Raw genomic sequence first — 27,510 nt, 5'->3', positions numbered from 1 at the left:
CTGGTTTAGACATAACTGTCATAGAGAATTCTCCTGAGAGTCCTGTGTGTATGCGTGTGAGAAAAAAGTAGCAGTAGTTTTCTTTTGAGCTTCTGTTAAGCCACATTCATTAGAGGCTGGTAGCAAATAGTTTTAACAGAATGCAATTGGGCCTCTGTCTCTGAGACATTGTGATGCTAATGGTCTGTTAAAGGGCCTCTAAATAATCCTTGTAGCTGGGAAGATCATCCTCTTCCTCATGTTTGTTGGGGTATTTAGTAAAAAGTCCATCCATCCATTTTCTTCCTCTTACCTGGGGTCGGGTCACGGTGGCAGCAGGCTAAGCAAGTTAGCCAAGACATCCCTCTCTCCTAGCAACATTTTCCAACTCCTCCTGGGGGGTCCCGAGGCGTTCCCAGGCCAGCTCCTTACCCTATCTCTGAGGCTGAGCCCAGCCACTCTACGGAGGAAACTCATTCCGGCCACTTGTATCTGCGATCTCTTTCTTTCGGTCACTTCCCAAAGCTCATGACTATAGGTGAGGGTTGGAACGTAGATCGACCTGTAAATTAAGAGTTTTGCCTTTGCTCCTTCTTCACCACGACTGTCCGGTACAATGCCCGCAATTCTGCTGACGCTGCACCAACCCATCTGTCAATCTCACAATGCATTTTACCCTCACTCGTGAAGAGACCCCGGGATACTTGAACTCTTTTGCTTGGGGCAGTACCCCTCTTCCCAGATAACCATGGCCTCAGACTTTGAGTTGCTGACTCTCATCCCAACTGCTTCGCGCTCAGCCTCGAACCGCCCCAGTGACTGCTGGAGGTAACAGCTTGATGAAGCCAACAGAAGCACATCATCTGCAAAAGGCAGAGATGCAATTCTAAGGTCCCCAAACTGGACACCGCCCCAGCCCTGCTTTCCCCTCCTGAGCTGCCTCTGTTTGCCAGATATTCCTTGAAGCCCACCGAAAGTCCTTCTCCACAGTCTCACCAAACTCCTCCCATACCCGGGTTTTTGCTTCCGCCAACCAGTACCTCTCTGCTGCTTCTGGAGACCCCTGGGCTAACCAAGCCTGAAAGGCCTCCTTCTTCAGCATGACTGCTTCGTTCCTGGCAGTGTCCACCAGCAGGTTCTTCGGTTGCTGCCACAACAGGCACCGACTGCCTTCTGGCCACAGCACCTAGCAGCCGCTTCCACAATGGAGGCCTTGAACATGGCCCATTCACATTCCATATCCCCGATGCACAAGAAATTCTTCCAGAGGTGGGAGTTGAAGACCTCGTGGACGGGGGCCTTAACCAGACGTTCCCAGTTCACCCTCACTACATGTCTAGGTTTACCAGGTGTGTTTGGCAACCTCCCCCGCCACCTGATCCAACTCACCGCCAGGTGGTGATCAGTTCACAGCTCTGGCCCCTCTCTTTACCCGAGTGTCCAAGACATACGTCTGCAGATCTGATGATACGACAGCAAAAAGCTTTGGTCTAGGGTGATCTGGTACCAGGTACACTTATGAGTCATTCCGTGCTCAAACTTGGTGTTCGTAATGGACAATCCATGACTGGTACAGAAGTCCAATAACAAAGCACCACTCGGGTAACCCCAGTTTCCCTGTTGTACCCTACCAGGGGCTAATGCCAGTGAACCTGGGAGCTGTGTTGTCGGGCCACACAAACCCCTTCACTACGTTAAGGTGCCGATTCTTGGAGAGGTTTAGTTAATTGCATTAAACATTCAGTTGGCTGTTGCACAAAATCAGCCTGTGTACTATCTGAAGTGGTTATAATCATTGCTGTGCGAGTGATGACTTAAATTAATTCTAGCTTTCAGTGGATTTAATATTTCATGGTTTCTTTCTGTGATTCTCCATCGTTACAGTAATACATTCTTCGAGGTGAAGTCCATCTCCAACCAGGTCTGGAAGTTCCAGCGCTACCAGCTCATTATGACCTTCCATGAGCGCCCAGTCCTTCCTCCTCCTCTCATCATCTTCAGTCACATAACTATGGTACTCAAACACCTCTGTTGTCGCTGGCGCAAGCATGACGACGACGAGCGGGACTATGGGCTGAGTGAGTAGCAGAGTGTGACAGCAACGTTTTGACAGTTGTAATTTATTCACATCAGTGTAAATTATTAACAGATAAATCTGACACTGTAACATTATCACTTCCTCAAACTTTTTCATCCACAGAACTCTTCATCACAGAGGATGAGCTGAAGAAAGTCCATGACTTTGAGGAGCAATGCATAGAAGAGTACTTCAGGGAGAAGGATGACCGATTCCACTCCTCCAACGATGAGAGGATCAGAGTCACTTCTGAAAGGTCGGACATATCTACACACAAACCTTAAGTGTAGTCTACCTTAAGCTTACAGTCTGTTGAAATTATCTATTTAAATACATCCAAAGCTCTGTCAACCAGAAACACAGCCCTTATGGTTGTATGGCAAATGTAGTCATTAAGTTATTTCAAGTGTGTAATGTTTCTCCTTTTCTCTACTGCCACACATACAATGCATGAACACGCAGCTGAAATATTTGTAGGGACACCAGTGAACTGAACTGCTGGTCTTTATTTTCAAATGACCACAAAGAGTTTGACTGTGACTGCCTTTATGGGCCTTTTTTTAATGGTGTTTGCTTTGGTTCTGTTACATCAGTGCCGTTGTCTCTCTTTGCTACATTCCCCTCTGCTATTGTCCCCTCTCCTGTGCCTTAATGTCTTTCATTTCTTCTCTACTATCAGGGTGGAGAACATGGCAATGCGTCTGGAGGAAGTCAATGAAAGGGAACACTTCATGAAAGCATCACTGCAGACTGTTGATATTCGTCTTGCCCAAATGGAGGAGCTGATTGGGAGAATAGCCGTGGCACTGGAGCGTGTGACCGGTGTTGAGCGTGGGGAGGTCAACAAAGTGCGTTCCAGGACGTCATCTGACTGCACAGACTCGGCGTATATACTCCGCCAGGGTGAGTGTGCAGAGGCAGCATACATCCTCCGTCAAAGCAGCTTTAACAGCACAGAAGGGAACGCCTACCGCTTGCAGGAGGCGCTGGAGGGAACAGCCGAGGGCTCCATGTCCCCTCCCTCCCCTACCACCTTGGCCACACGGACAAGAAGCCACTCCTTTTATGTTGGAGGGGGTCGCGGTGGTGAACGGGCTAGCGGAACTGAACGAGCTGAGAGCTTCTTCAAAGAGCGCTCGCTCAGTCTCCACCGAGCCAACAGCTCACAATCAGTGTCCTCATCTGCCGCCACCAAGGAGTCTAAGCCCCTCCCTCTGGCGACGCTGTCGGTCTCCCAGCAGCACCGTCCATCGTCATGCATCGATATCTATGTCTCAACATCTGAGGAGGTTGGGCCTGCGGAGGTCTTTCTGGATCCTCTCCGTGTGGTCCCACAGCTCCAGAGAGACTCCTCGCTGCAGTCGGATATCATGGAGACGGTGCTGCCGGGAGGGCGGGACTTCAGCAGCGCTGCCACCAGCGGTATGGGCGACAGACACTCGGACGGCGGTGCAGGCAGCAGCGGAACAGCTGGAGCCATGTTTGATGACAGCGCGGCTGCCGATTTGTCATTGTGCTCCGCCCACCTCTTACCAGACACCACTTTACCTCCTTGGGACATGGAACCATCCCCACCTCCCTCCGCAGGGCTGCTCGAGCGCTCCAAGAGCAGCCGCTACCTCTCCACAGCAGGCGCATCGTTCCTGGATGAGCCCCCTCTGGTCAAGTCCCACAGCCTCATGTTCACACCGAGAGGCTGCTACGGTGGCCTGGGGGCCGGAGTCCAGGTAAAAGCTGCAGAGTACACCAGCATCACTGACTGCATCGACACACGCTGCGTCTCAGCTCCGTACACTCCTGTAGAACGCTCACACTCCCCCGGAGGATCCACCTCATTCCCCTTTGATAAGCCTTCAGACATTGGCTCCTCTCACCCAGAGAGAGAGGCAGAGCTCAGTCACACAGAGTCTGATCCAGAGGACCCTGAGGACTTGATCCCGGCCCCTGACACCCCTCGTCTTGGGGGCTTTAGCGGGCCCAGTGGAGCCCCTCTCTGCTCACCCTTCTCCAGGTTAGAGCGAGCAAACAGCTGCTCCTCAGATGACTCCCATCCTTCCCTCACACTGGCTCCTCCGCACCGGAAGAGCCTGTCTGTGAGTGAGAGGATGGAGAGGGGGCCGGGTCTGGGGGCAGACAGGGGGCCTGGGCCGGGGGGCCGGGGTCTGGCGGGAACCAGAAACCCCTTCCTCAGGAGCAAGTCTGGAGCACGGCCTGATACAGCAAAGACTGACAGCCTCTCCATGAGGAAGCTGGCCACTCCGTCAGCGTTCCGCAGCTTTGATAGACAAAACTACACGTGACAAGAACACTGGTTGGCACACACACACACACACACTCATAGGACCAGGGAGGAAAACCTGAGAGGCAGGGTGAAGTTGCCCCTAAATGCTGATCTGAACCAGATCAACAGTTTTCTTACTTAAGTTTTAGGTTAGAAACGTTGCTGAAAGTTTATCCATCAGTGCTGGGAGGCAACTTTACCCTGGATCAGGAATCAGGGGGAAAAGATGGGAGATGAAGGGGTCCTACTGTACACCAGTCAACAACAAAGAGCTATGAATCTAGAGTAGTTTTTACCTCCTCTTGTAGCTAACTAACTCTCAGTGGAGTGTTATGGCAATGGAAGGTGTATTTGTTCTGTATGTCTTCCATCCACCACCTTTACGTCAAGTAGACATCTGTCACTGTGTTACATCACATATCAGTCATTTAGGTCAGACAAAGTAAACTGTTACTCCTAGCTGCATTAATGGTAGGAACTGTTACATCTGAGGGAGAAAGAGAGGGGAGAAAGACAAAACAGTCACCTCATTTTGTCATTTTGTCTTAGCATAGAGTCATAACTGTCACTTTAAATACATTGTCCTCTCTTCATATAACATATAACTCCACCTTGGAAGACCCCAGCACTCGCAGAGAAACATTTCTAACATACTGTTTTTAAGGTTTGGAACCATCGAGAACGATTTCCCCTCTTGGCTGCACTGGAAATGATTGCTGTAAGAAGGCAACAACTTACCTCTGGATACACATAAACACCTTTGAAAAATCAACATTTATCTTTATCTTTATCAAATTTGCCTTTCCTTGTCTTGGTTTTGTAGCATAATTTATCTACATACTGTTTTTAATTATGTTGTCAGTTCAGCAAGGAAAAGTAAGCTAGTATGTTTGAGCATACTTCAGTCAAAAGGTCAGTACTCACATGTCACATGTCTCTCCAGTCATGGCTTTCACGTGGAACACTGGTCGAATTAGCCACATGTAAAGAGTGAAGATGGAGATACGCAGATGAAAGCATCCAGTCTTTGACAACTTATGTTTGAGGCAGTGAATATATAACAAATACGTCAAGGAAAGCATCAAAACAATCCAATCAAGTATCCGCACACACACATACTGTCAGTGAAATATCCTCTATTTTGGGCCTGATCCCTGAGAGCTTTACCAAGTGCAATTGCAAAAACCTGGGACAAGAGGGCGCTGTTGGCCTGTTTCAGAAGCTTGCTAAGGAAACCTGTTGTGAACCTTCTTTGCCTGCACCTGACACCAAATATCCTTACCACTAACGAACCGTTGCTCTCCAGCCCTCCTCCTCCTGGGTTTGTCAGTGGCATCACATTGCAATGGTTTTTACATCCACCTCCACCTAATGGATCCGTCCTTCACCCAGTCCATAACTGTCATATATTTGCTTTTCTCCTTTGATTTGTTTTATTATTTGCATTTAAAGTCAGCCACTGCAAAAGGAGACTTAGAAAGAAAGCAATGTCCTGATGGTTAAGCCCATTATAAAGTTTATTCTGGTCGATTAAGAAAGAGCTTATTTTCCTTTTAAAAAGTTTAAAATAAGCAAGTACGCATCCTAGCAGAGACAAAAGACGGACGTGCATTATAAGTGACACTGAGGAGGAAACATGGGGTTATTAGGATTAAGAGATGAAAGCCAGATCAGTGTTTTAAAACTTCTCTCTTCTTTTTTTATTCTACAGAAGAAACGTCTTCTCTGATAGCCTTGTAAAGATAAGATAGATGAAACTGATTTTTTATCTTTGTTTTATATTTCCTCACTATTATACTTCCTTTGAATCATGTTGCTTATATTTTGAGATTGATTCTGTTTATTGACATTTTTTTCTTGCTCATTAATGATAAATACAGTAAATGCCTGTTTGAATTATGGAATCAATATTTATATCTTCTCAGTGATATTTTTGTCAGATTTTAAGTATTTTCTAATTAAGCTTTTAAATTGAATAAAAGATGACCATCGACATGCACTAAATGCTGATGTATTATATTATTTATTATATAATATAGAACTGTCTGATAATCTGTACATTTCAATCATATTTAAAGTATTTAAAGTAGTTTCTATCGTATGTTTTATCAAGCAGCTTCTGAGAGTTTTCTATGTAAAGTTGATATGGCAGCACAGAGCTGCCACTAAACCAAACTTAGGGTGCCTTTTGGGCATGGATGGAGTATGTGGGGACTGAGGTGAATCAGAAATCTGTGAAATTTCTCATTTTCTGTTTTTCTTCCTGATCACAGAGCCCCGATATCTGTGATTATTTTTGACATGTTGGCTTTTGCATACACTCATAGACCTTTGTTATTCTCTCTGATGTACAGGGTGGGGAAATGTTGTTAAAGGAAGGCTGCATTGTTGCTTTATTGGACGTTAATTTGAATTTACCAAAAAGATAAAAATATGTAATTGAGAATAATAGTTTCATATTTGAAGAGAGAAATCTATTTGCACATGAAGCTAGCATATAAGGATAAAGATATTGGATGGATAAAGGGTTGGCGATGTTGCAGTTACTTTATGTTTAGCTTGAATGTTAATGATCTGACTACGCTCTGTGTCACAACCCAAACTGTTCATACTGCTCCTAAACCCGACCCCAAATCTAAAAGGTTGATTTTTAATCTCTATAAAGTTGGGAGACTTTCTAGGAACAGATTTCAAAATAAAAGCTCTAAAGTGAAGGAACAGAGGCCGAGCTATCTCCTGACTTTTAAATCCTAAGAAGGGGTCAAGGGGTCAAAAACACTAAGACTAGTACTCCTCATGGCCTGTAAACTTACCTTTATTTTTACTCAGTAGATTGCCCCTTTATACCAGAAACACACACACACATGAATTGCATCGTAGACACATGCTCAGTGTGGATCATACATGTTTGTCAGATTAGGGCCTAACACACAAAATTACACATAAGGGGTCAAATTGGGATGTTGTAGCCCATCAATACATCTAAAGGATCCCAAGTAAATGCTCAGGGACAACATTAACCCACTGATTCAAGGTAGTATGTATGTGATGGTGGAGAAAAGCATGACAAAGAAAGATTAGATCTTCAGCTGAAGGCTTCCAATATCATCACTGTGCTTTATGAATCTACCCCGGAGTCTTCTGGGATCGTAGGGAAATCTATATACTTTGTGTCTTACGTCTAATGAAATGGCAATAGAATATGAATGAATGTCTTCATACCTGACCATACCTGACTGACTTTGTTCACCCACAGGTTTTTAAGTTCCAAACAATCTAAAGAACAATAATTTCATTTGTGTTGGAGGGGGCTTTGGTCAGGCTCAGAAACAAACCAAAGTTAGCCAAACCAAATGGAAAAGGAGCTTCTTCTCCCTCTTCTGACCTGACACAGCTGTGGCAGACAGGGTTAACCAAGCAAAGGTCAAAGGTCAGCTCAACTCAGTTTAGCTAAGTATGAAAACAGATGACTGTGTTGGACTGAAAGTTGAGACCTTCTTATTCGACCTGCTGTGACAGGAAATCAAATTATAACAGTAAACAATATAAGAAAGCGTGCATGATGTCCACGGGACTTCTTAACGTGTGAGCATGATCCTATAAAAGGTTTAATGATATGTTGACATGGTTGTTAAAGGTACTGATAGGAGGTGTGTGTGCGTGTGTGTGTGTGTGTGTGTGTTAACCGTGTGTGAGCCCAGACATGTAGGTGCCACCAACAACAGGGAGGCTTTTCAACCCAACAGAATCTCAGTGTACAGTATTTTTTCAACATTTTCCTAAACTGTATCTCAGTTTTGTGGAATTCTGATCACATGATGATAATCAACAGATCCGCTTCCCTCCTATGACGACCTGTGACTCGTAAAAAGCTAAAGAGAGTTCCATGCACTTGTTTTTTCTGCAATAATTGCTGATGTTGCGCTTCTACAACTCAAGGGACTTATCCCCCCTACTGGTCACACTTTCTTTAATGTCCTTCAGATGCATGCAGTTCTTCCACTCAGAGTGTACAGAGGCGACCTGTAAAGGTGACTGAGAGAGAGCTAGAGAGAGATTATTATATGAAATCAAAGTAGTGAGTATTTGGATGCAAATACAAATCTGTATTCTTCAATGTGAATAGGATCATGTCTGGCATGCATTGTTAAATAAAAAATTCAATAGATTGTTACTCTGTGTCTCCTCTGTTTTAACTGCACCAGGATCCTTAAATAATCAATGCGAAAACTGGCGCTTTTTGTGTGCGAAGGATGGGCTAAAATTTGATTGGTATGTTAATTGCAGTCATTTCAATGTTCGCAGTAATGACAAAAAGACTCGGAAGCAGTTACATCCTATCGGAATGAAACATCAAGAACATCTTCATTTCTCAGAGCTGTTAACCTCATCGATGTAGAGCTCATAAAACATCAAAAGCTCACAGTGTGTGAACCATCAGGTAATGAGGCACATCACACCAGCTGTTCCATCACTTCCTCCCCCCTGGCTGCTGGTGAGAGGAGGGGACAGGTGCTGCCTGTCGGTTTTAAAACTTTTTCAAAGTCACGAGGCTCAAAATCAGCTTTTACTGGTACGAGGAGAAAATAATTTGCTGTTAAAATCTGTGTATGTGTGAACAATACTTGTGCAATGATTGTTTAGACATCGGTCACTTTTTACAACACTTTTTTTCTTTTTTAGTCTAAGGCTACAACTGTGCTCCTTTGCTCTACAGGCCTGAGTTTAGTGTTTACAACCAGTTAACGCCTTTGCACCAGTTTGAAACTCCTGTATTTAAGTGTGTGGCTTGCAAACTCTTTGTTTCATGCAGCCTTAAGAACACAAAAACATCCTCCTGTCCCTGACCCACCTGTACAACAATACTATCAGCCTGGTGATTTATTTGTGCTTTGTTGAAAGCTTTGTCGATACTGTACCAGTAAGATGTTGACTCACATTTAAGGGAGTATTGAGGCCATAGTTTAAAATGTTGATTTAACTGATGGATATGATTGTATTGTATTATAAGGTGTGCTGTTCTGACAGGAACAAGACTCTTTGAAAGGACTTGAGGACTTGAATCCACATTGCTTTTACACTCGTCTCATCAAAAATGAATAGATTCATATCATCATTTTGTTGTATCGAGTTGCACCATCCTTAATATATGCAGTGATGGAAGAAGCACTGAAATTAGCTTGTATAAAGGTATTTAAGGACACTTAAAACGACTCAAGTACAAGTATTGTGTAGCCTGTCTGTTAAGTAACTAGTAGCTGACTGGTCATGGGGGGCTTGTCAGCCGTGGTGCGTCAGCCAACACTCAGAACGTGCAAGAGAACATCCTGTACCGAAACTACGCACGTGCAACCCTCCTCTCTATTACAGCGCGCGCGCGCGCCCGCACACACACTCAAAAACAACTCTTGACACAATCATATCATATCGGCACAACAACATGACCCAGAAGCGTCGTGCACTCTTGAACTTTAGCGAGAAGGGAAGCGGGGAGTAGGAGCGGCAGCAGAAGCACCTCCTCTTACAGGGAAATGTTTACAGCGCCGCTGGAGGAGGAGCCGGAGGGCGGCTGCAGGCTACACGCTCCCCGCCAAGAAACTTTTCAACCACAGTTTTTGTTCCTGGAAACTTGGGGGGTTCTGCCGCCGAACAGAGCAAAGTGGAGGCGGAGTTCCTTTGCGGGACGATCCGGGGGAAAAGTAAAAGATAGAAGTTCCTGCACTGTTCGGGCTCACACAGCATTTGTTGTTCTCAAACAGAGACTTTGCCTGCAGCTTTCCTCGAACTTTCCCTCCTCTACGTTTTGTTTCTCATATCGTGTGAGCGTTTGACATATGTAAATGAAGGGATCATCATAAATCTGCGTGTAGGCAGTGAGTCACTGCAGGATTTAACCTCAACTGAAAAGGATATTTATGTTCAGGTGAGGCGTGGCAACTTCTCTGCCTTACTGCGAAATGTTGCTACATCATGACATTCCCACAGTTTTAAGTGTTTACAGCAGTATCATGCCACATCAGCATACATCATGGTGCATCTTTGAGGAAACCACATTGGCACAACGAGTCATGTGCTACAATCATGCAGGAAAACACCTCCCTTTATGGGTGTTGTAACTTTGTCTGAGTCACTTTAGTCTCACATAAACACAAACAGCCCCAGTGAACAACATGTGTCCAATTATTGTCCACGCTGTTCTTCCATCCAGGGCCAGCATTGCTCAATCCCTGCTCCCCCAAAGCCAGAAGGATTTTCTAGGAACTTCACCCATGAATGAACCACCCACCGCATTGGAACCACTGCTTTTTTTCTCAGCTGAGGGTCTTGTTACACTTCCAAGTGGACTAGCTGCATTACTGCCTCTTAAGCAGAGTGTATATAAATATATTTATTGGCTCTTAAATGTGAGTGTGCTGTCTGTCAGAAACAAGATTAGCAGGGCTACGTAACACTTAAGTTAATGCATTGAAACACATGCATCTGCATCATAACTGTCTATTTATATGGAGCCTCTTCCCGTAAAAGGCTATAAGTTATTATCAGCACACATGTGCTTCTTAGGTTTCCCATATTTAATAGACAAGTGTGGCTATGGTTTGACACCTTCATAGCAGTCTGCTGTAAGTGAAGTAACTGAAAAACATCACATGGTGCAGGAGACAAAGGCCTGACACCAGACTCCACTGTGAAACCTTGAGAGAGCGTGCAGAAGTCCATCCAGGCTGGTGTGTTGACGCACAGCAGAAACACAACTGACGCCTTATTGAAAGAGCATCTGTAATTAAATGAGTGGGAATACTGGCTTTGCAGGATTAAGAAACGCATTATGCTGGGATGGCTCATACATCACAAAATACAAAAAAAGGATGAGTCATGCAGAACTCATCATCCCTGTCTACATTTCAGTCCCACTCGATTGTGTCATGATTCTTCAAAAGAAGCTGTAATCTTACCATCTTGTATCACAAAACAAAAACATGTCTAATTATTTAAATCCTATGAAATGTAACTTACACATCTTTTATTTTCCTTAAAGCAAACACAAAGCAGCCATAAAGGCTCGTCTTCTCCAACAATCATGCTTACATAAGCTATAATGATGCTTTTAAAACCTTATATGCATAACGGATTAAGAAATTATCTGTAATTAAGATATTTGCCATTATATAGTAGTCTATTGTTGCATTCATGCTTTAAGTGCTTTTATTAAACGTCATAATGCAAAGACAAAACCTCTTGAATCGTGATCATAATGTGTTGCAGGTAGAGCTAATCTGATTTGACATGTACATACACAGCTCATATGTGTCTTTTGTAAACTAGAAAAAAAAAACCTGTTATGCACTAAAGACACACCTGACCTTGTGCACAGTGTCAAGTGAGTTTACATCGGTGCTATAGAGTTCAAGTGCAGCTTGAGGTCTGCGCTAAATTAGGATCAGAGTGAAACAGGGACACAAAGTGAGACTACAACTAAAGCATTATGGGCCACTGGAGGTCAGTTGGTTTACATACCAGGAAAACAAAACACATAACTCTCTCTCCATATCTGTCAGCTCTGGGAAGCCATTACAGCTGTAAATATGTGGTTGTTACACAAGGATACTCTGTCAGGTTAAGCACTGAATCACATAGTTCCTTCTTCAGAACCGACAGGTATCACAACTATTACGATTTAATTAAGTTCACAATGAGGAATCCTTGTAAGTGCTGCTATGAGCTCAAAGAGCATATATAGAGGGGTTGGTGTAAACAACAGCTGCATTATTGTATGCCTAACGTTGCTTGCATGGCGTGACCTTCACTGATTGGCACCTGCAGTGCAAAGTGTTGCAGCTGTAGGCGGGACATCCAGCAATACCAGAAGATTCTAAGAAACCATCAAACATTTAAGAGCCAACTTCAGCTTCTACATATAACGGAACAACAAAACGTATGTGTATATCGTCGCAATCTATGATTCGTCGTGAGAAATGTGAATCGTGACAACTGGTTTCCCGGGTTGCTGAGTGTTCGACCTGCAAGTGGGGGTCTCCTCTATAGAAAATCAGAAAGCCATTGTGTCTTTTCTCTTTTGTTCTCGCCCACAATTAATGTCCCTTTAGTATACGTCAGTGTGACCTTGCATGCAGGTCAGAAATGTAAGTGTAAACCCATTAATACATCCCCAAGCAAGTTGCTAAACAAATATGTAATTTATACACATGTACTGTTCTTGTAAAAAATACACATTAAAGTAGGTTTCCGCAGTAAACAGGCTTCTTCAGCATGAGGCAACAGTGTGGGCCTGGGGGCGTGCCCTAACGGGTTCAAGCAAGGATGTTGCGATGTTGCATTTGTGTGCTACTTTAAATCCCGTCGTAAATATGAGCTGTATTTGACAGAAAACAACAAAGTTGAAAGGGAGTTTCTAGAAGTGAAGAAACAAAAAGTATATCGATTGAGTTGCTTTCGGGGAATAAATGGCATAGCATTAGGTAAGGCATGTTATCATCAGAATGTGTATATTGTAAGGCATTTATTGATTCTTTATACCAGATATCAAACGCACGACATGTCTGTGCTACTTGAGACAGAGGTTTCAATTTGTTGATCTTTCTATGGTTTCTTTAGTTTTCCCAGTTAAAAGACATGTTGGGGAGTTTTCCCTTTGGATACTGGGTAAAGAGTTTCCTGGGTCAAATTATGATATTGGGCTATATACATTAAATATATTTGACTTTAATAAAATAAAAAGATTTTGGTCTCCGCTTCATCCTCTTCATCATACAATCAATAAAGATCTCTTTTTCTTTATTTAATTTCGTCAGAAGTAGCCCTGAAGCATGAAATTATCAAGGGCAGAGCCAAAAATGTACAGCCATTAAAGCTGTAAATCCACCAATACAATTTGCAACATATATGTTATGTATTTTACTCGTATTACATGTTTTTTACATTTATATTTTACATTTATTTTACATTTTTTATGTACTCGTCAACTTCTATGAGACGTCGAAATCAATCTTTGGCTATGGTACTCATATTTCCCAGTTATTTCTGTTCCTAAATGTAGCATCACTCTGGTCCCGCCCTCTTTTCATAACTACCAGCCTGTGATTGGTCCAGTGCGACATCACTCATCCATGTATAGGCAATTCTATAAAGAGAGTCATGTTTCCCCTCAGCCAATCACAGCTCAGTTTTCTCATGACACCGTGGGATTCCGCGAAATTGTTTCTTGGAGTTAGAGATGTGCTGCTCGCAGTAAAATAGGACAAGTTGACGCATGTGTGGCAGCGCACAGAAAGGTGGAATAAACGCAGACACAATAGCACAGTGGAAAAGCGCTGTGTTTTATTGATCCGGCAGTTAGAAAAAAAGAACTAGAGGAAGAAGAAGAGAGGAAGAACCGGGAGCGATTCAAACTGCTGTCTTTCCCGTGGGGGTGTTTGTTTCTCCACCCTGCAACCTGAACGAGAAAACGCAGCCTTTGCGGAATAGTCACATTGAAGACGACACGTGTGGATGGTTAACCACATGTTTTCTGGAAGGACTGCGTGCTAATTACTTTAAACTATCCTGTCTGTCGGGTTGTTTTTGAAAGAGAGCTACTCTTTACATATATTGTTTCTTTTCTCTATCCGGATATCTCTATCTGCCGTAGTGATGTCGGAGGTCGAGCTCTCTGCAGACTGTGTCCCCAGCAGACCACCGGGTCGGACAGAGGACATGTTGAAAGAGACCCAGGAAAATAGGACTTTACTCATGGTGGCTATGATTTTATTGGACTTAAACAAATGCAGCCCTAACGCCGGAAACGGCAAATGTCTCGGGGGCAGCGACGCCGGCTCGGTGGAGAAGGTGGAGCGGGGGGGTTGCCGGTTGAACGCAGGGGACAACCGGGGCTCGGCGGCACCAAAACAGACCCGGAACAAGAGGGCGGCGACGGCGGTGTCTGTAGCCGCGAGACAGGAGTGTCCAGAGAAGAGACACTGCTGTCCTTTTACGGGCTGTGGGAAAATGTACGGGAAATCGTCCCACCTCAAAGCCCACCTAAGGGTGCACACCGGTAAGTGTGGAGGTGACACCCCAACGAAACCAATGTGCTCCTGTCTGTTGAGATTAAAAAGCCCTGCGCAACTTCTGCCATCATTTTTATTCCAGACTCATGTTGACATCACTGTTTAAACTGAATCGGCTTTTATATTTAGGACAAGATGAGTGACACGCACTTATAAGAAAGTCACGATTCATTCTGGATATGATAATGTAATAAAGTATAACGACAGTCCATGTTGTGACATGAGTTATAGACCACATGTTCCTGTAATGATTAACACATTTTAGGAAAGGCGGTCCTGTGAAATGTGCCCCTGCTGGGGGTGTGACTGACTGGCCCATAACGGGCCAGAGGCAGGCTGTAATGGGAGGGGGTTGGTGAGATAGTGGGGTGGCTGTGTTTCAGTGTGCTGTTGACACGCACCCACACTGCGACCCAGGAACACCGCGTACCTCCGCCCATATTTGCGATCCACGTTAGATTGTTGAGATGTGATAAATCATCCGGGAGCACCATGAGACACGATGTCATCCAAACAGCGCCCGGTTGTTATCACGGTTATAAATCGCGGATTAATTAGCAAAATCTGTTTTTGTTGTTTTCATGCGTACTAGTGTTACCAGCGAGTGACAGTGTAGTAACTGTCGACATCTTGGCTTATGATTCACTTGCAGGTCACTGCGACACTGTTGTCCCCACATGTTCTTGTCCTGAGATAACCCTCCCTGCACCACTATTTCCTCATACGTCATCCTCTTCCTCCTCCCCTCACGTCGGGTTGTAAACAAGGGCAGACATGTGGTTCAATGGAGCACGTGCAGGAGGAGGAAGAGGAGGGGGCAGCCATGAGTTATTTTTTATTTCATGGAGCTCTTATCATGACTCATTATTTCTAAATCATTGTGCTCTGTTATTGTTCTTAGTAAAAGTTGTTTATGCAGGCCTTCCCAAAATTGTGATTTACTTCAGACAAAGAAAGAGGATCTATTTTCTGTGAAACTGTGCTTTCACCTCCTCCTACACTCCCTTACTCCATTTTGTATCTGTTAGGTTGTTATTCATTGCCAACCCACCCTCTTTAATAGTTAAGGATATGTATCATAGTTTTGGATAAAAAGTGAGTCAGGATTAGTTCATTAGTTAGTTAATGTTCACTCATGAAGGGTCCCAGAGACTCTGCTCTGGTATCTGAGGCCCCTTCCCCCACACACGGTAAAAAGCAGCTTCTGCTCCATATATGTGATTGATGTTGGCAGTACCTCTAACGGTACTATCCCTCCCCAAGATTGGATTTGTTGTCCAGGAGAAATCTAATAAGGAGATTGACCCGTCTGGGCCTAATTGACCCCAAACTTAATTAAAAGTTTTTTTCCCCTATGAAAATAGTTTTCACTACTTAAAAAGAATTTATTTGTTTGTACATGGTATATGTATACACTGGGTGTAGAAACAAGCTTAATGGTCATTTTGGTGTTTTGCTACCATCACATTGCAAAGGGTAGGGTTGCCCTTTGATATCCTTCTAGCCTGGTGTGGTTTGAATAAAGGCAGAAGACACAAAAAGTATTAAAGGAAACAATAACCTTATTATTATTATTATTATTATTATTGTTATTTAACAAACACAGCAGCAAGGTCTGTGGGCCCCCAAACAATAAGAAGAAAAGCCAATATCAACGGATCACACAGGGGTTATGGTTCAGCTTATTATGTAGTCAGAGGAAAGTCCTTAAAAGTTTCCTGATACAAACTTATGCATGTGTGTGGATGTTTCCTCAGGTGAGCGCCCCTTCGAGTGTACCTGGCCAGACTGTGGCAAGAAATTCTCCCGATCAGACGAGCTGACGCGTCACTACCGCACGCATACGGGCGAGAAGCGCTTCAACTGTCCACTGTGTGACAAGTGCTTCATGAGGAGCGACCACCTGACTAAACATGCCCGGCGACATGCAGGCTTCCATCCCAGCATGCTCCAGGGCTGCGGCGCAGCCAAGAGACGCCGCTGCTCTGTGTCCGTGTCCTCCTCTGACTCCGGAGACCAAAGCCCTGCTGGGGTGTGAGAAACACCCTCGTGTTGTACATATATACATAAAGGAACATGCATTAGATAGAGTCATGTGCAAACATAGGCACACCCACATGTGCTGTGTGCACCTTTACTCAAATACTGTCATGTCCGACAACTCAGCCCAGACAGACCACTATTTAAAAGTTAGCTCATGCATGTTAGATTGTGCAACAGCAAACGTACGTTTGAACCTGACTAAACCAGAGCTTCTCCCTCTTATTGAATGAGGTAATTGGTATTTATTAAAGGTTATTCAGGGTCTGTCTCACAGGTTCTAGTTGCTTTGCCTTTTGTAATTATTTTACTTGTGTAATGGTTTTCCCTGGAACAATCTGCAATCCAAGAGGCATTCATGTACATCTATCGTTTGCATAAACACTACATGTGCTTACTTTCTTTTGCAATAGTATAATAGGGAACAGTCCTTCAGTAAATATTATTGTTGCACACACACTCATACTTGTACAGTTACTCTCCAGTCCAGGACGAGGTGAATGTACAGTATAGCAACAGTATTACCATGTAAATAGATGAAACAGAGTATCTTTCAGATGGATGATATACTCAGTAATGTAGTTAAATGTTTTTAGAGAGTATTAAAAAAAAAAAGCTATATTATAGAGAATAACAGAACGTCATGTTTGGCTATGGACTTAGTAAGCAGGTATATTGTGAGCTTGTAGGTCTAGGCAGCGTGTTGAAACCTAAATGTTGTCACATCATGATTAACTCCACCAAAATATCTTCATAATACACAAGCATGTTGCTTTTTGCAGCCTTGAGTTGCAGGAAAACACAACAGGGTAAAACATGTCAAAAGTAAAGATGGAGTCTTTACTTCTTCACTTGAAGTTCAAACTTTTTAGGGTCAAGAACACAATAATTCATGTATAGTTTAAGTCTGTAAACTGTAACCAAGGAGGTCTGTGCCTTTCAAAGGGTTTTGTATCAGAGAGGAATTTCTACACTTTCAAACTTTGGAAAAACTACCTGAATCGAGCATCATCAGATTCTTTATGTTGAATATCAATGACTGTCTCGTATGCCAACAGTGCCGGCTGCTGCACATTGAAACAAACTTTTGTTTACTCTGTATCTGGACTGCATTTTATCAGGGAAAAAAATGTGGTGCATGGTCATTTCAAGCAAAACAACACCCCCTGGTGGTGACGTGGAAGCACAACATTTCTCTCAACAGAAAGTCATCGAACCTTTTTTAGTTTTGTCAGTTTGAGAAACACTCTTTTGATAACTTTGTTTGTGAATCAATGGATTACATCATGCAGCATGTTTGTATGTATTTGTTTGGTACAATGTTTTTTTAATTGTCTGGTAATCTTTTATAATATTACTAATGGGATAAGAGGTCTTACTCGTCCACTACAGGAGCCATAAATATCATTTATGTTTGACTTTTGTTTTTATACTTGCCACATAATGCATTACAACGTCCAGGTAGAGTGTGAAGTGAGGTGTAGGTCATAAACTACGAACATTTGTAAAGTGAATTCTGTTTTTAGTCTCTGGCATTTTGACAACTGTGATTAGATGTTGGTGCCTTTCAGGTTGAAACCGTTACTTCTGATGCTACTGTAATCAGGGACTGTCAATGCAGACCCCATGTCATCGCAATATACATGTTATAATTACTGCTCAACAGTTTTAACATTAAAATTATTTTTCTTTCTAAACATTCGCCCACGTTTTTCAGCCAGTATCGCACAACCCTAACAGACGCTGTACTTCACAACTTTCACGGATTAATTGTGCTCTACTTTAGTGTCATAACTGATGAAGATGCAACAAGAAAAAGACAGAACAGGAAGTGGTTCATTAGATTTGTGTTTATTGTTTTGATACACCGCACATAACAATAACATTGTTAAATACTGTAATGGATGTGTTTACAATACAAGAAAATCAGTTAAAAAAAAAAAGGCGAACTAAAGAAAAACAAGAATCACCAGTGTCCAAATGTTAAAAAAATAATTAATGCTCTTCAAACAAACTAAAAATCAACATGGCAATAAATACACACATCTTTAAAACTTCTCTGTACTTAAGGCATACTCTAATTGCAAATAATCCACTGATTTTAGGGAGGGAGAGGATATTAGTTCTCCAAGTCAATCATCCTAGATGTTGCAATTATAAAACAGTTTCCCCCCTGTAAGTCGAAAGAGATAAACGGATGCCATCGCAAATTTTTAGTTGGCATTATATGTCTGTATGCATGCGTGCGTGTGTGTGTGTGTGTGTGTGTGTGTGTGTGTGTAACAGACAAAAAATAGCATCCTTCTGGGGCCTGAACCTGTGTGCTTCTTCGCTCTGTGAAGTGAAAAAAGAAGTGTTCAGAGATCATCAGTGTGCTGAAGAATCAACTAAAGCCCCCCTCACCTGTCCCTTTGGCCACGGTAATATGTGACTTTGTGAGCATCATGTGTTAGAGGGTCAAAATATGTCATCTTCCCTTTTGACACAGTTCATTTCAGATAAGACACTGTCACTGCTATGCAGGAAGGATTTCACAGATATGTATGAGCCCAAAATTAAAAAAAACTGAATGTGCAAATTCAAAACAATACAAGTCAAGCCAGTGTCATTACAGCAGCGTGTGATTGCACGGTAGAAATGGGGCAAAAACAAAATGTGCAACAAGCTACTTACTTTTTATTTTCCATTTTATAATTCAGTCCAGTGCTCCTCATGCATTTTGTTCCATAGCCATTCATGTTCATACATTCCTAAACTCTGCACTGAAACATCTCAAGCCAGCAGGGCAAAGAAAGCAAATGTGTTGGTGGATGAGTGCAACAACCTGGTCTGTGCTACATAACAACCCTGTACATTACAGTATAATCAGTACCAAGCAGCCTGTTTTTGGGGAATCAAGACCATGGTCCACGCTTCTAAAAATATGTCCACATCAACACATACAATCATACTGAACCCACAGGTTTAAAAAACTACAGCATTTAAATAAAAAGTAAAATAAAAAATAGAAAATGCAACCCAGAATTCAGGTAAGCAGAACAGTTGAGTCAGCAGGTATGACAATATTTCTTATTCTTCAGGGAAATGGGAATCACTTAACAGCATCAGTTGGCCTTTTGTTTTCTGTCTACTAATATCAAACTTACATCAGGAGAGAGGTTCTCAAACACAAGTGCTCGTCCTACCATAGGAGGAAACCACCACTTTGACTCATATTTTAAATACATATTGAATATCTTCATATGTCGTCCTTCTACTAGATTTTAACCAAACTTTCTATATGTTAATTTGATTAATTCTCATTGTCATTATCATCATAGCACTTAACTGTCATTACAATACTCTACCAATGCTTTACCGTCGCCACTCTGGTGGCGAAGTAAACTCACAGCAGATGAAGATTGGGGGTTATATTGTGTGGAAAAGGGGAGGGTCAGAAGGTCAGAGGGGCGGGGTTACTGTATTTGACAGGTGGTGGAGGAGGTTGCCTGGCAGCACATGCAGGTAGGGTTGACGGATTTGGGCGGGATCAGATCCAGGTCCTCGTCATCTGGGATCTCGTCTAGGCGGTAACCATCTTTCAGCAGCTGGATGTTCAGATCCTGATTGATTTGCTGGGGAAGAAAAAGAAAAAGTGAAAGGTTAATGGGTTAAAGGTGTTTCCCAACCCACATCGCGAACCTGAACCTGGATACAAAGCACTTGCAACTGGGCCACGAGGAAGACTTATGAAAAAATGTGAACTCCATCCATCCATTATCTTTCACTCATCGCGGGTCGTGTTGCGTAGGCTGCAGGCTAAGCAAGTTAGTCTAGAAATTCCTCTTGCCAGCAATGTTTTCCAGCTTCTAGTGGGTAATCCTAATGTCCAGCAAACCCTGGTTCTACCTTGGGGTCTCTTCCTAGTTGGACATTCCAAGAATAACCTTCAAAGGGAGGTGCCCTGGAAGCTTCCCAATCCAATGCCTGAACCCCCTCAACTGACTCCTTTCAATGCAAAGGAGAAGTAGCTCTAGTTCAAGCTCCCTCTTGATGTCTGAGCTCCATACCCTATCTCTAAGGCTGAGCGAAGCCACTCTTCATGAGCCAATTCTTTCAGACACTACCAAAACTCATGACAAGGGTTGGTAAGTGTTAGAATGTAGATCAACTGGTAAATCGAATGCTTTGCCTTACGTCTCAGCTCCCTCTTCACCATAAGGGTTTTGTACCACCTCCACATTGCTGCTGATGCTGCAAAGACCCGTCTGTCAAACTTATGATCCATTTTATCCTCAATTGAGAACAAGACCCCGAGATACTTGGAACTCCCTCTCTTAGGGCAGAAACTCAGTCTCCATCCAGAGACAGCTACCCACTGTTTTCCAGCAGAGAACCATGACTTCAGATTTGAAGGTGCTTACTCTCATCCCAACCAGTTACTTGCCTGCAAACTGCCCCGGTGCCTGCTGGAGGTCACAGTTTGATGGTGCCAACAGCATCACATCTTCTGCAAAGAGAACAGATGCAATTTGGAGGTCCCTAAAGTGGACACTCCTTCCCCAGCTGTGCCTTGAGATACTACCCCTGTAAATCACAAGCAGAATCTGTGATAAGGGATGACCCTGGCAAAGGCCAACATCCACCTAGGACATTTTTGACTTCGTGCCAAGGAGGCAGACCTACTCTAACTTTTGTAATACAAGGCCAGGATGACTTGTAGCAGAGGTCCCGATGCCCCACATTCCTGCAGTACCCCCAACAGGACCCCCAGGGGACACGATCGTAGGCCTTGTCCAAGTCCACAAAACTCATGTAGACTGGATGAACAATATTCCATGATCCCTCAGCAACTCTGTGAGGGTTAAGAGTTGTTGGCCATGGAACACCAGGACATAATCCACATTGTTCCTCCTGTATGTTCCTCTGATGTTCAGTGGTCAGCTGGAGCCTCCTTTCGTGGAATAAGCTTTCCCCAGGAGGCAAAGTAGTGTGAGATAGTTGGAGCACCTCCTCTGACCCCCCTTTTTAAAAATTGGAACCACCACCCCGGTCTGCCAATTCCACAGAGACTGTCCAAGACCTCCACGAGACATTGAAAAGGCGTGTCAGCTAAGACAACCCAACAATGTCTAAAGATTCCAGCACATTAGTGCAAATCTCATCTGCAACTGGTGCTCTGCCAATGAGGAGCTTCATTAATAGCTCACTAACCTCTGCCAAGGATCTCGGCAAGGCTTCCCCTGAATATTCGAACTCCAGGTCAACAGTCCCCTTTCCTCTGCTAAAGACATCCTTGAGCCAGGCCCTGCGTTTCACTTCTGAGTTGTTTAACTCTTTGCCATAACTTCCTCAAGGCCATCAGAAAGTCCTTAGTCTCACTGAACTCGCCTCACATCCTGTTTTTGCTTCTGCAATCACAGAAGCCAAAGCCCTCTTAACAATGACCAAAAACAAAAAGTTAAAAAATAGTTTGACATTTGGGGGTATAAGATTATTCATTTATTGGCCGAGAGTTATATGACATTGTTACTTCTCTTATGTCTGTGTAATAAATAAGAAGCTGGTTAGCTTAGCACCACAGTAAAAAAGAGGGGTAAACAGCTAGCTAACAACGCTAAAACAAAATCTGCCTACCAGCACCTCTAAAAAGAATGTTTTTGCTTTATCTGTACAAAAACAAAAAGTATATTGATCACAATTTGTAATTTTCAAGTGAGGTTTTTAAATTTAGACAAAGTTTAACTTAAAAATCTCAAGTTTTCAGAAACTCCTGACCTGTACTGGGTAGAATTTACAATTGTAACCATGGTAAACTGAGTTATGGAACTATCACAGATGGCTGAAACGATCATCACTTGGAGCTGCGATGACCAATATCCTGATGAAATATATTTTTAGCAGAACAATGCCATTGTTTGCATGTAAGACAGACACAATGTTTTAATTCAAAATCATTTACCAACTTTGAATGTGTTAACCATCTTCTCCACAGTACAAGAACTTTGTACTCTGTATTACTGCACAGAAAGCAACCAAAGCTCCTCACTTTGTTAAACTACACTACAACCATCCTGTTGCTACAATGTATTGCTCGCTCGATTTTAGGTAGTAGCCTACGAAGAAAGATAAGATGATAGCTAAACTGGGTTCCATAATTTACTTTATAGTAGCAAATGTTTCTGACAACATGGCATATATTCGCAGTAAATCCACAAGCGAGTCATTGTCAGAGACAGAATATGGATGCAGAAGTGGGAAGAAAGATTTCTCTGGGGAATAAAAAGGATGTTTTTGTGATTTGCACTTATACTGGCAGAAAAGATTTTAGGAAAGGCCACCCAGAGATGACACTTCCATTTTTATTCCTCCTTAGTGTCTCATAAATGTGTGTGTGCAGGTGCCTCTACAACAGAAGCCTGCACTTGTACAAATGCACACGCCTACAGAATTAACATGGATGAGTGGGATGGATATAAATGGATTTACCTCAAGACAAGCTTATAAAAAGACGTGAATCTTGGTGTATCGACAGTATGTAATCAGGAGGGAAGAAGGCGTAGGAGTGAGTGAATGAGAGCATGAATGTGAGGTAAAGAAGCAGATATTTGCTCTTTCATTTATCTCACCTCAGCAGAGGAGTACCCCGACGACGAGTATCTAGACATGTCAAAATCATCATCACTGAAAGAAAAACACAACAAAAGTTAGCTTACTTGTGAGTTTATAATGTTTATGTTGCAATAAGTGTATTATTGTATGTGCTTGTGTTCACCTGTCTGTGTCTAGGGCCACCAGAGGCTTCTCATCTGGACTCTGGTCTAAAGAGGAATAACCTTTATTGGGCACTACCAACCTGTGAAAAGGGAACAGAGAGAGACATGACAGAGGAGAAATGATGAGAGAAAAGGGTGTAACATTATATGACAGGAGGAGGAGAAGGGGTGGATGAGGGAATAGAGATTCACAAGCGGTAAGAGGTGAGTAAGAACTAGACTGGCAGAGACGTTTAAAGGAATTGAAAGGGAGGGCCTGAAGGCAGAAACACGGCTACAACTACTGAGACAACAGAAGCATGAAAAGAGGTCTCATTTCCAAACACCAAAGCAACAAAACCGTTCTACTACTCGCTACTGACAAAAGAAGGACATGAGAATAAAATCCACCCTGTCAAGCCAAGCACTAAAATATTGTATTGTGGCTTTTCTATGCTGTACAATAACATCATCACGGACTAATATACATTTCTACACAAGAACACGGATTTCAATTTCATTCTTTACTTATATAAAAGACTCATAAATAAGGCAACCAGCAAATCAATGAAGATAGAGATCCCCTTTTTCTGCACTAATCCAAAACCAAAGCTCTCATTTCTTACCGTGTTCTGGCCATGACGTTGTTCTTCTTGGGCTGCTGGTTGACTGGACTTCCTACAGTGTTCCCGTTCTTCAATGAGCCCTTCCTGGCCAGCTCTCTCTGTTTCTCTGCATCAAAAACCCACAGCAGAACACCACCTGTAAGACTTACAAGACACCTTGAACACCGCATGTTGCTTATTATAATGAACTTTTGTAATTTGTTGATGTAAAGCAGATAGAACATTTCTCGGCGTGTGATTTTGTCTCAACTGATACTCCACATCAAGCTCTGTGGAAGTCTCCTCAGGTGGTCACACATTATTACGATAAGGTGCCAAAATTAGACAAGAGGAAACCTGTAATGTTTATACTAAAACTCATCAGGAAGTGTGAAGTTCAGGGAGGGGAATTGGGTTTCATTTTTAATTTTCACTTTGAGAAGACTGGGACCTGTTTTTTTTCCCTGAACATAATGTCTGGCTGCAGGCTTTGCAGCACAGAACAGGATGTTCTTTTAATTGGAGGGCTTTTCTTCAGAGGTCAGCTGACCAGGAAGTGATGAGCATAGCTGTTGGGAGCGAGGGGGTTGTTTAATTAATGTAATACAATAGAATATAAATAAGAGTAAGACAACACATTCAGGAACAACAGACTCCTCATGTGACATCAAAGGCTCTCACCTAAGGGAGGAAAGGCTCCCTTATTAAATCTCATCACTGATCGGATAACAAATGACCTAACTAGCACCATTAATTTAATCTAAGCCAGCAATGAACTGAAAACACTTGAAATTGAAAATGTTTCTAATTTATATTTGGCCACCACTTAATGGAGTTATATCTTTTATTCAAACTACAGTTCTAAAGAGAGCATTAAATGTAGATGTAGCCTCAAGGTCAGAGGGCAGAGTGCCTAATTTAATGAACATGCATAATTACAGAAACATGCTCAGATTGTGTTTCAGAGGCAGACATTTGCTGAGAGGTTACATGTCAGAATAGGACTCAGGAAAACCAGTAATATTAAACAGAATAATATAAGGTACAACTGTGGCCATAATTGTTGTCCCACTAACATCAAGCAGCACAGAAGCAGCCTGAGGTAACTGACTCTGTAGGTGTTTTGTGCACGTGTGGATGCTGGTGTTTTACTTTTCAAACGACCATTATAATGCATTCTGTTTCTGAATAGTGCACATTTTTTTATTGTCTTGGTTCTTACAGATTTTGGCAAAGAAAGTAAGACAGAAGGAGTAAAATAATAAAAAGGCGCTGCTACTCAGCACTGGACTCTGTCCAAGGTGCTGAAACGAGTCTTTAAGGAGTGTAGCTTTTCAAGACGGCAAAAGACTCAAATTTCCCTAACAGAAAACAGACTGGAGTGGCCAATATTCTTTGTCATGGATATGTATGAGCTTAACAATAACATTTATTACAGATGAAACAATCAGTCCAATAACTGGTAAGTAACAACTTTGATCATCTATGTTTACTGTTGAAGTCAAATAAAAAAAGGCCTCTGCTAGCTTCTTAGATGTTTTGATTTACTGCTTTTGATCTGTTTTTTATGGGTGTTAATTTAATACTTGTTCAGAAAAAAAGAAGACATAACCTTGGGAACATTTTGTTCTGGGAACTCTAGGCATATTAATTACTGGATTCATTAAAAAACACTTTAGTTGCAGGACTTAAACTGATTATTCTGGTACTTTTTAAAAAAGGTTTAGCAGCAAAACAAGGACGATTAAAGCACAACCTATCATCACATTCTTAGTCTGTCTTGTGATAGAAAAGCTCTCTGAAAACTGACTCTCACTGTTCAGATTCCATTACCCTATGAAATAATACTCTCCGGCAGAGATACACAGTCTCTGCACAGCTCCTCTAACACCTCTGTCTTGTCTAGAGATTATTTCAAATCTGCACCTAACAGTCAGTTACTTTTTACAGGACTTACTTACTACTACCAGCTCTTACTCACCTATTTTCATCTGCAGGGGCGAGGGCTTGTAGTTGATGGTGACGGGTTCCCCCTCTCTGGTGTCTGAGTCGGCCTCTGACGCTGTGGACGAGGCCGGATCCTGGTGACACACGGGAAAATGGCATGAACAGAAAGATGAGCTGAAATGTGCATTACTGAGGCAGCCATGAATAATTAATGTCTGTTTGTAATGCACAATGGACCGTACTATGCCCAGACTATGTGAATAAAACAATTCATGAATAGATAACCGGGAGAGTCCTTCTCTAATGAGCGGCAGTGTATGAAGTGTTAGAGCGTAACATCAACCTTTATAGGTAAGAATTTGTCATAGTTACCTCCAACTGATGTAGAAGAAATTAAAACTGTGTCAAAATAGCCACTACACTTACAAGTGAATCTACCATACAGAAGGTAAAGGGATCCTAGATTTGTAGGGCTTGCACTGGGACCTTTAGGTGGACTCCTGGGAGTCCCTTGATCCCAGTTTGAGAGACATTCCTAAGAATTCAGCTCTTATACCCACAGGCCAAAGGTAAACAGAAAGAGACCTTATTAGTCAATGGCCTCATGAGGCACAGGGATGAATGGAGGTTTGTGGACGCCTGGAGACCGCAGGTCAGACTGCTTTGGGCTTAGACTGGCTCTCTAGCGGCAACAGAGGCCGCCCTGCAGGCTGCAGTAACCCAGGGCCTGCTACAGGCCACGGAGCGCACTGCCGAATCATCTACACTGCTTTTTTTATCAGAGCATAGTGGATTAACGATACATACGAGCGCATCTTAGCGACTACAGACTGCTCAGTAATCACGTCATGGCGACACAAGTGGCATCGCAGCCGGAGCAACTTGCTGCATGGATGCTGAGGATGTAGCAGCAGTGAATGCTGGGATGGGATGCTTGTTTTCGCCAGACATGACGGATGCTGCTCACTACGCAGCAGACCGGACGCGGCTTGCATTACACAACAAAATGAGCTAATTAATGATCCGCTGACACGTTACACTGTCAGTTTAACATTTATTGCAGTGAAAACAAGTTCCTGAAAACGCTGTTGCCTATTGCTACATCAGCCGATATTACGCATGGCAGGCAGGTGATGAATTAGTCGGCACCCCAAAGCATAATATTATGAATGGCAGGCCTCGTGCACTCAGCTTCCTGGAACAATAATAATGACATTTTAAATTAGTAAACACGACCATAAACACTGATTTATCATCTGTAACGTGACTTACCAGCGGCTGCATCTCCGCCTGCATCTCCGCCTCCTGCACGGCGCTCGGCACCTGAAATCTGTCGATTTCTTCCATCATTTTGGCGACGCGCCTCTTTCCTTCTTCTTCTACAAACTAAATGTTGGTAACTGCTCGTGTCGACGAGTTATCGCCGAGATAGTGAGGGGATCTCAGATTTGTAACGATCTCTGTAGTCCTCCGGTGGTGAGCTTCATCCCAGCAGGCAGTATGTCGACGGTGGTGTGACCAGTTGGGTGACGGTGGCTCCACCACCCACTTCCGGGTAGGGCATCCCAAGCTGTGGTCCGGGGACCCAGAAAGGGCCTTTAGAAGAGGACTAGTGTGGTATCCAGCATAAGTGTTGGATTTATGTAAATTAGTGTAATAAAATGTTATAATTGATATAAATATGATTACTGATGTGAAGCAATGTGTTTTTTCCTCTGCTTCTCATATGAGTATTTGTTCTCTCTCTCATGCATCTCTGGAGTAACTGATTAGTCTCTAATCT

General features: G+C 42.9%; 3 protein-coding genes across 13 annotated transcripts in view; 2 read left to right on the top strand and 1 right to left on the bottom strand.

Annotated features, from left to right (window-relative positions):
- The window catches only part of trpm3 (transient receptor potential cation channel, subfamily M, member 3), a 135,198-nt gene extending 128,429 nt beyond the window's left edge, over window positions 1-6,769 (top strand). For all 11 annotated transcript variants that reach the window (XM_069683732.1, XM_069683740.1, XM_069683743.1 and 8 more), the window contains 3 exons: window positions 1,864-2,057; window positions 2,180-2,312; window positions 2,736-6,769. In XM_069683732.1, coding sequence (XP_069539833.1) covers window positions 1,864-2,057; window positions 2,180-2,312; window positions 2,736-4,356 — 1,948 coding nt within the window. In that variant the 3' untranslated portion in view covers window positions 4,357-6,769. The remainder of the gene's footprint in view (window positions 1-1,863; window positions 2,058-2,179; window positions 2,313-2,735) is intronic.
- Window positions 6,770-13,587: 6,818 nt separating this feature from the next.
- Window positions 13,588-16,590, top strand: klf9 (Kruppel like factor 9). The gene is made up of 2 exons (XM_069683554.1): window positions 13,588-14,388; window positions 16,159-16,590. The coding sequence occupies exons 1-2, from the start codon at window positions 13,986-13,988 to the stop codon at window positions 16,437-16,439; spliced, it is 684 nt and encodes a 227-aa protein (XP_069539655.1). The 5' UTR covers window positions 13,588-13,985; the 3' UTR covers window positions 16,440-16,590.
- Window positions 16,591-18,279: 1,689 nt separating this feature from the next.
- Window positions 18,280-27,247, bottom strand: fam219ab (family with sequence similarity 219 member Ab). The gene is made up of 6 exons (XM_069682965.1): window positions 27,000-27,247; window positions 25,762-25,861; window positions 23,802-23,907; window positions 23,196-23,276; window positions 23,050-23,104; window positions 18,280-20,055 (listed from the first exon to the last, which is right to left on the bottom strand). Exons 1-6 carry the CDS (start codon window positions 27,075-27,077, stop codon window positions 19,897-19,899), a joined length of 579 nt encoding a protein of 192 aa, XP_069539066.1. The 5' UTR covers window positions 27,078-27,247; the 3' UTR covers window positions 18,280-19,896.
- Between the last annotated feature and the right edge of the window lie 263 nt (window positions 27,248-27,510).

Source organism: Semicossyphus pulcher, unplaced genomic scaffold (assembly GCF_022749685.1).
Source record: "Semicossyphus pulcher isolate SPU_LCO1_2020_fin unplaced genomic scaffold, fSemPul1.0.p SCAF_6, whole genome shotgun sequence".
NCBI lineage: Eukaryota > Metazoa > Chordata > Actinopteri > Labriformes > Labridae > Semicossyphus > Semicossyphus pulcher.
This window is presented reverse-complemented; position numbering and strand designations above follow the sequence as displayed.

Excerpts from the sequence above, each read along its gene's own strand:
- klf9 (XM_069683554.1), top strand. The coding sequence starts at position 13,986 with ATGTCGGAGGTCGAGCTCTCTGCAGACTGTGTCCCCAGCAGACCACCG. Across the intron at positions 14,389-16,158 it reads CCACCTAAGGGTGCACACCG|GTGAGCGCCCCTTCGAGTGT; the intron begins GTAAGTGTGGAG and ends ATGTTTCCTCAG.
- fam219ab (XM_069682965.1), bottom strand. The coding sequence starts at position 27,077 with ATGATGGAAGAAATCGACAGATTTCAGGTGCCGAGCGCCGTGCAGGAG. Across the intron at positions 25,862-26,999 it reads AGGCGGAGATGCAGCCGCTG|GATCCGGCCTCGTCCACAGC; the intron begins GTAAGTCACGTT and ends GTGTGTCACCAG. Across the intron at positions 20,056-23,049 it reads CGGGGTACTCCTCTGCTGAG|CAAATCAATCAGGATCTGAA; the intron begins GTGAGATAAATG and ends TTTCTTCCCCAG.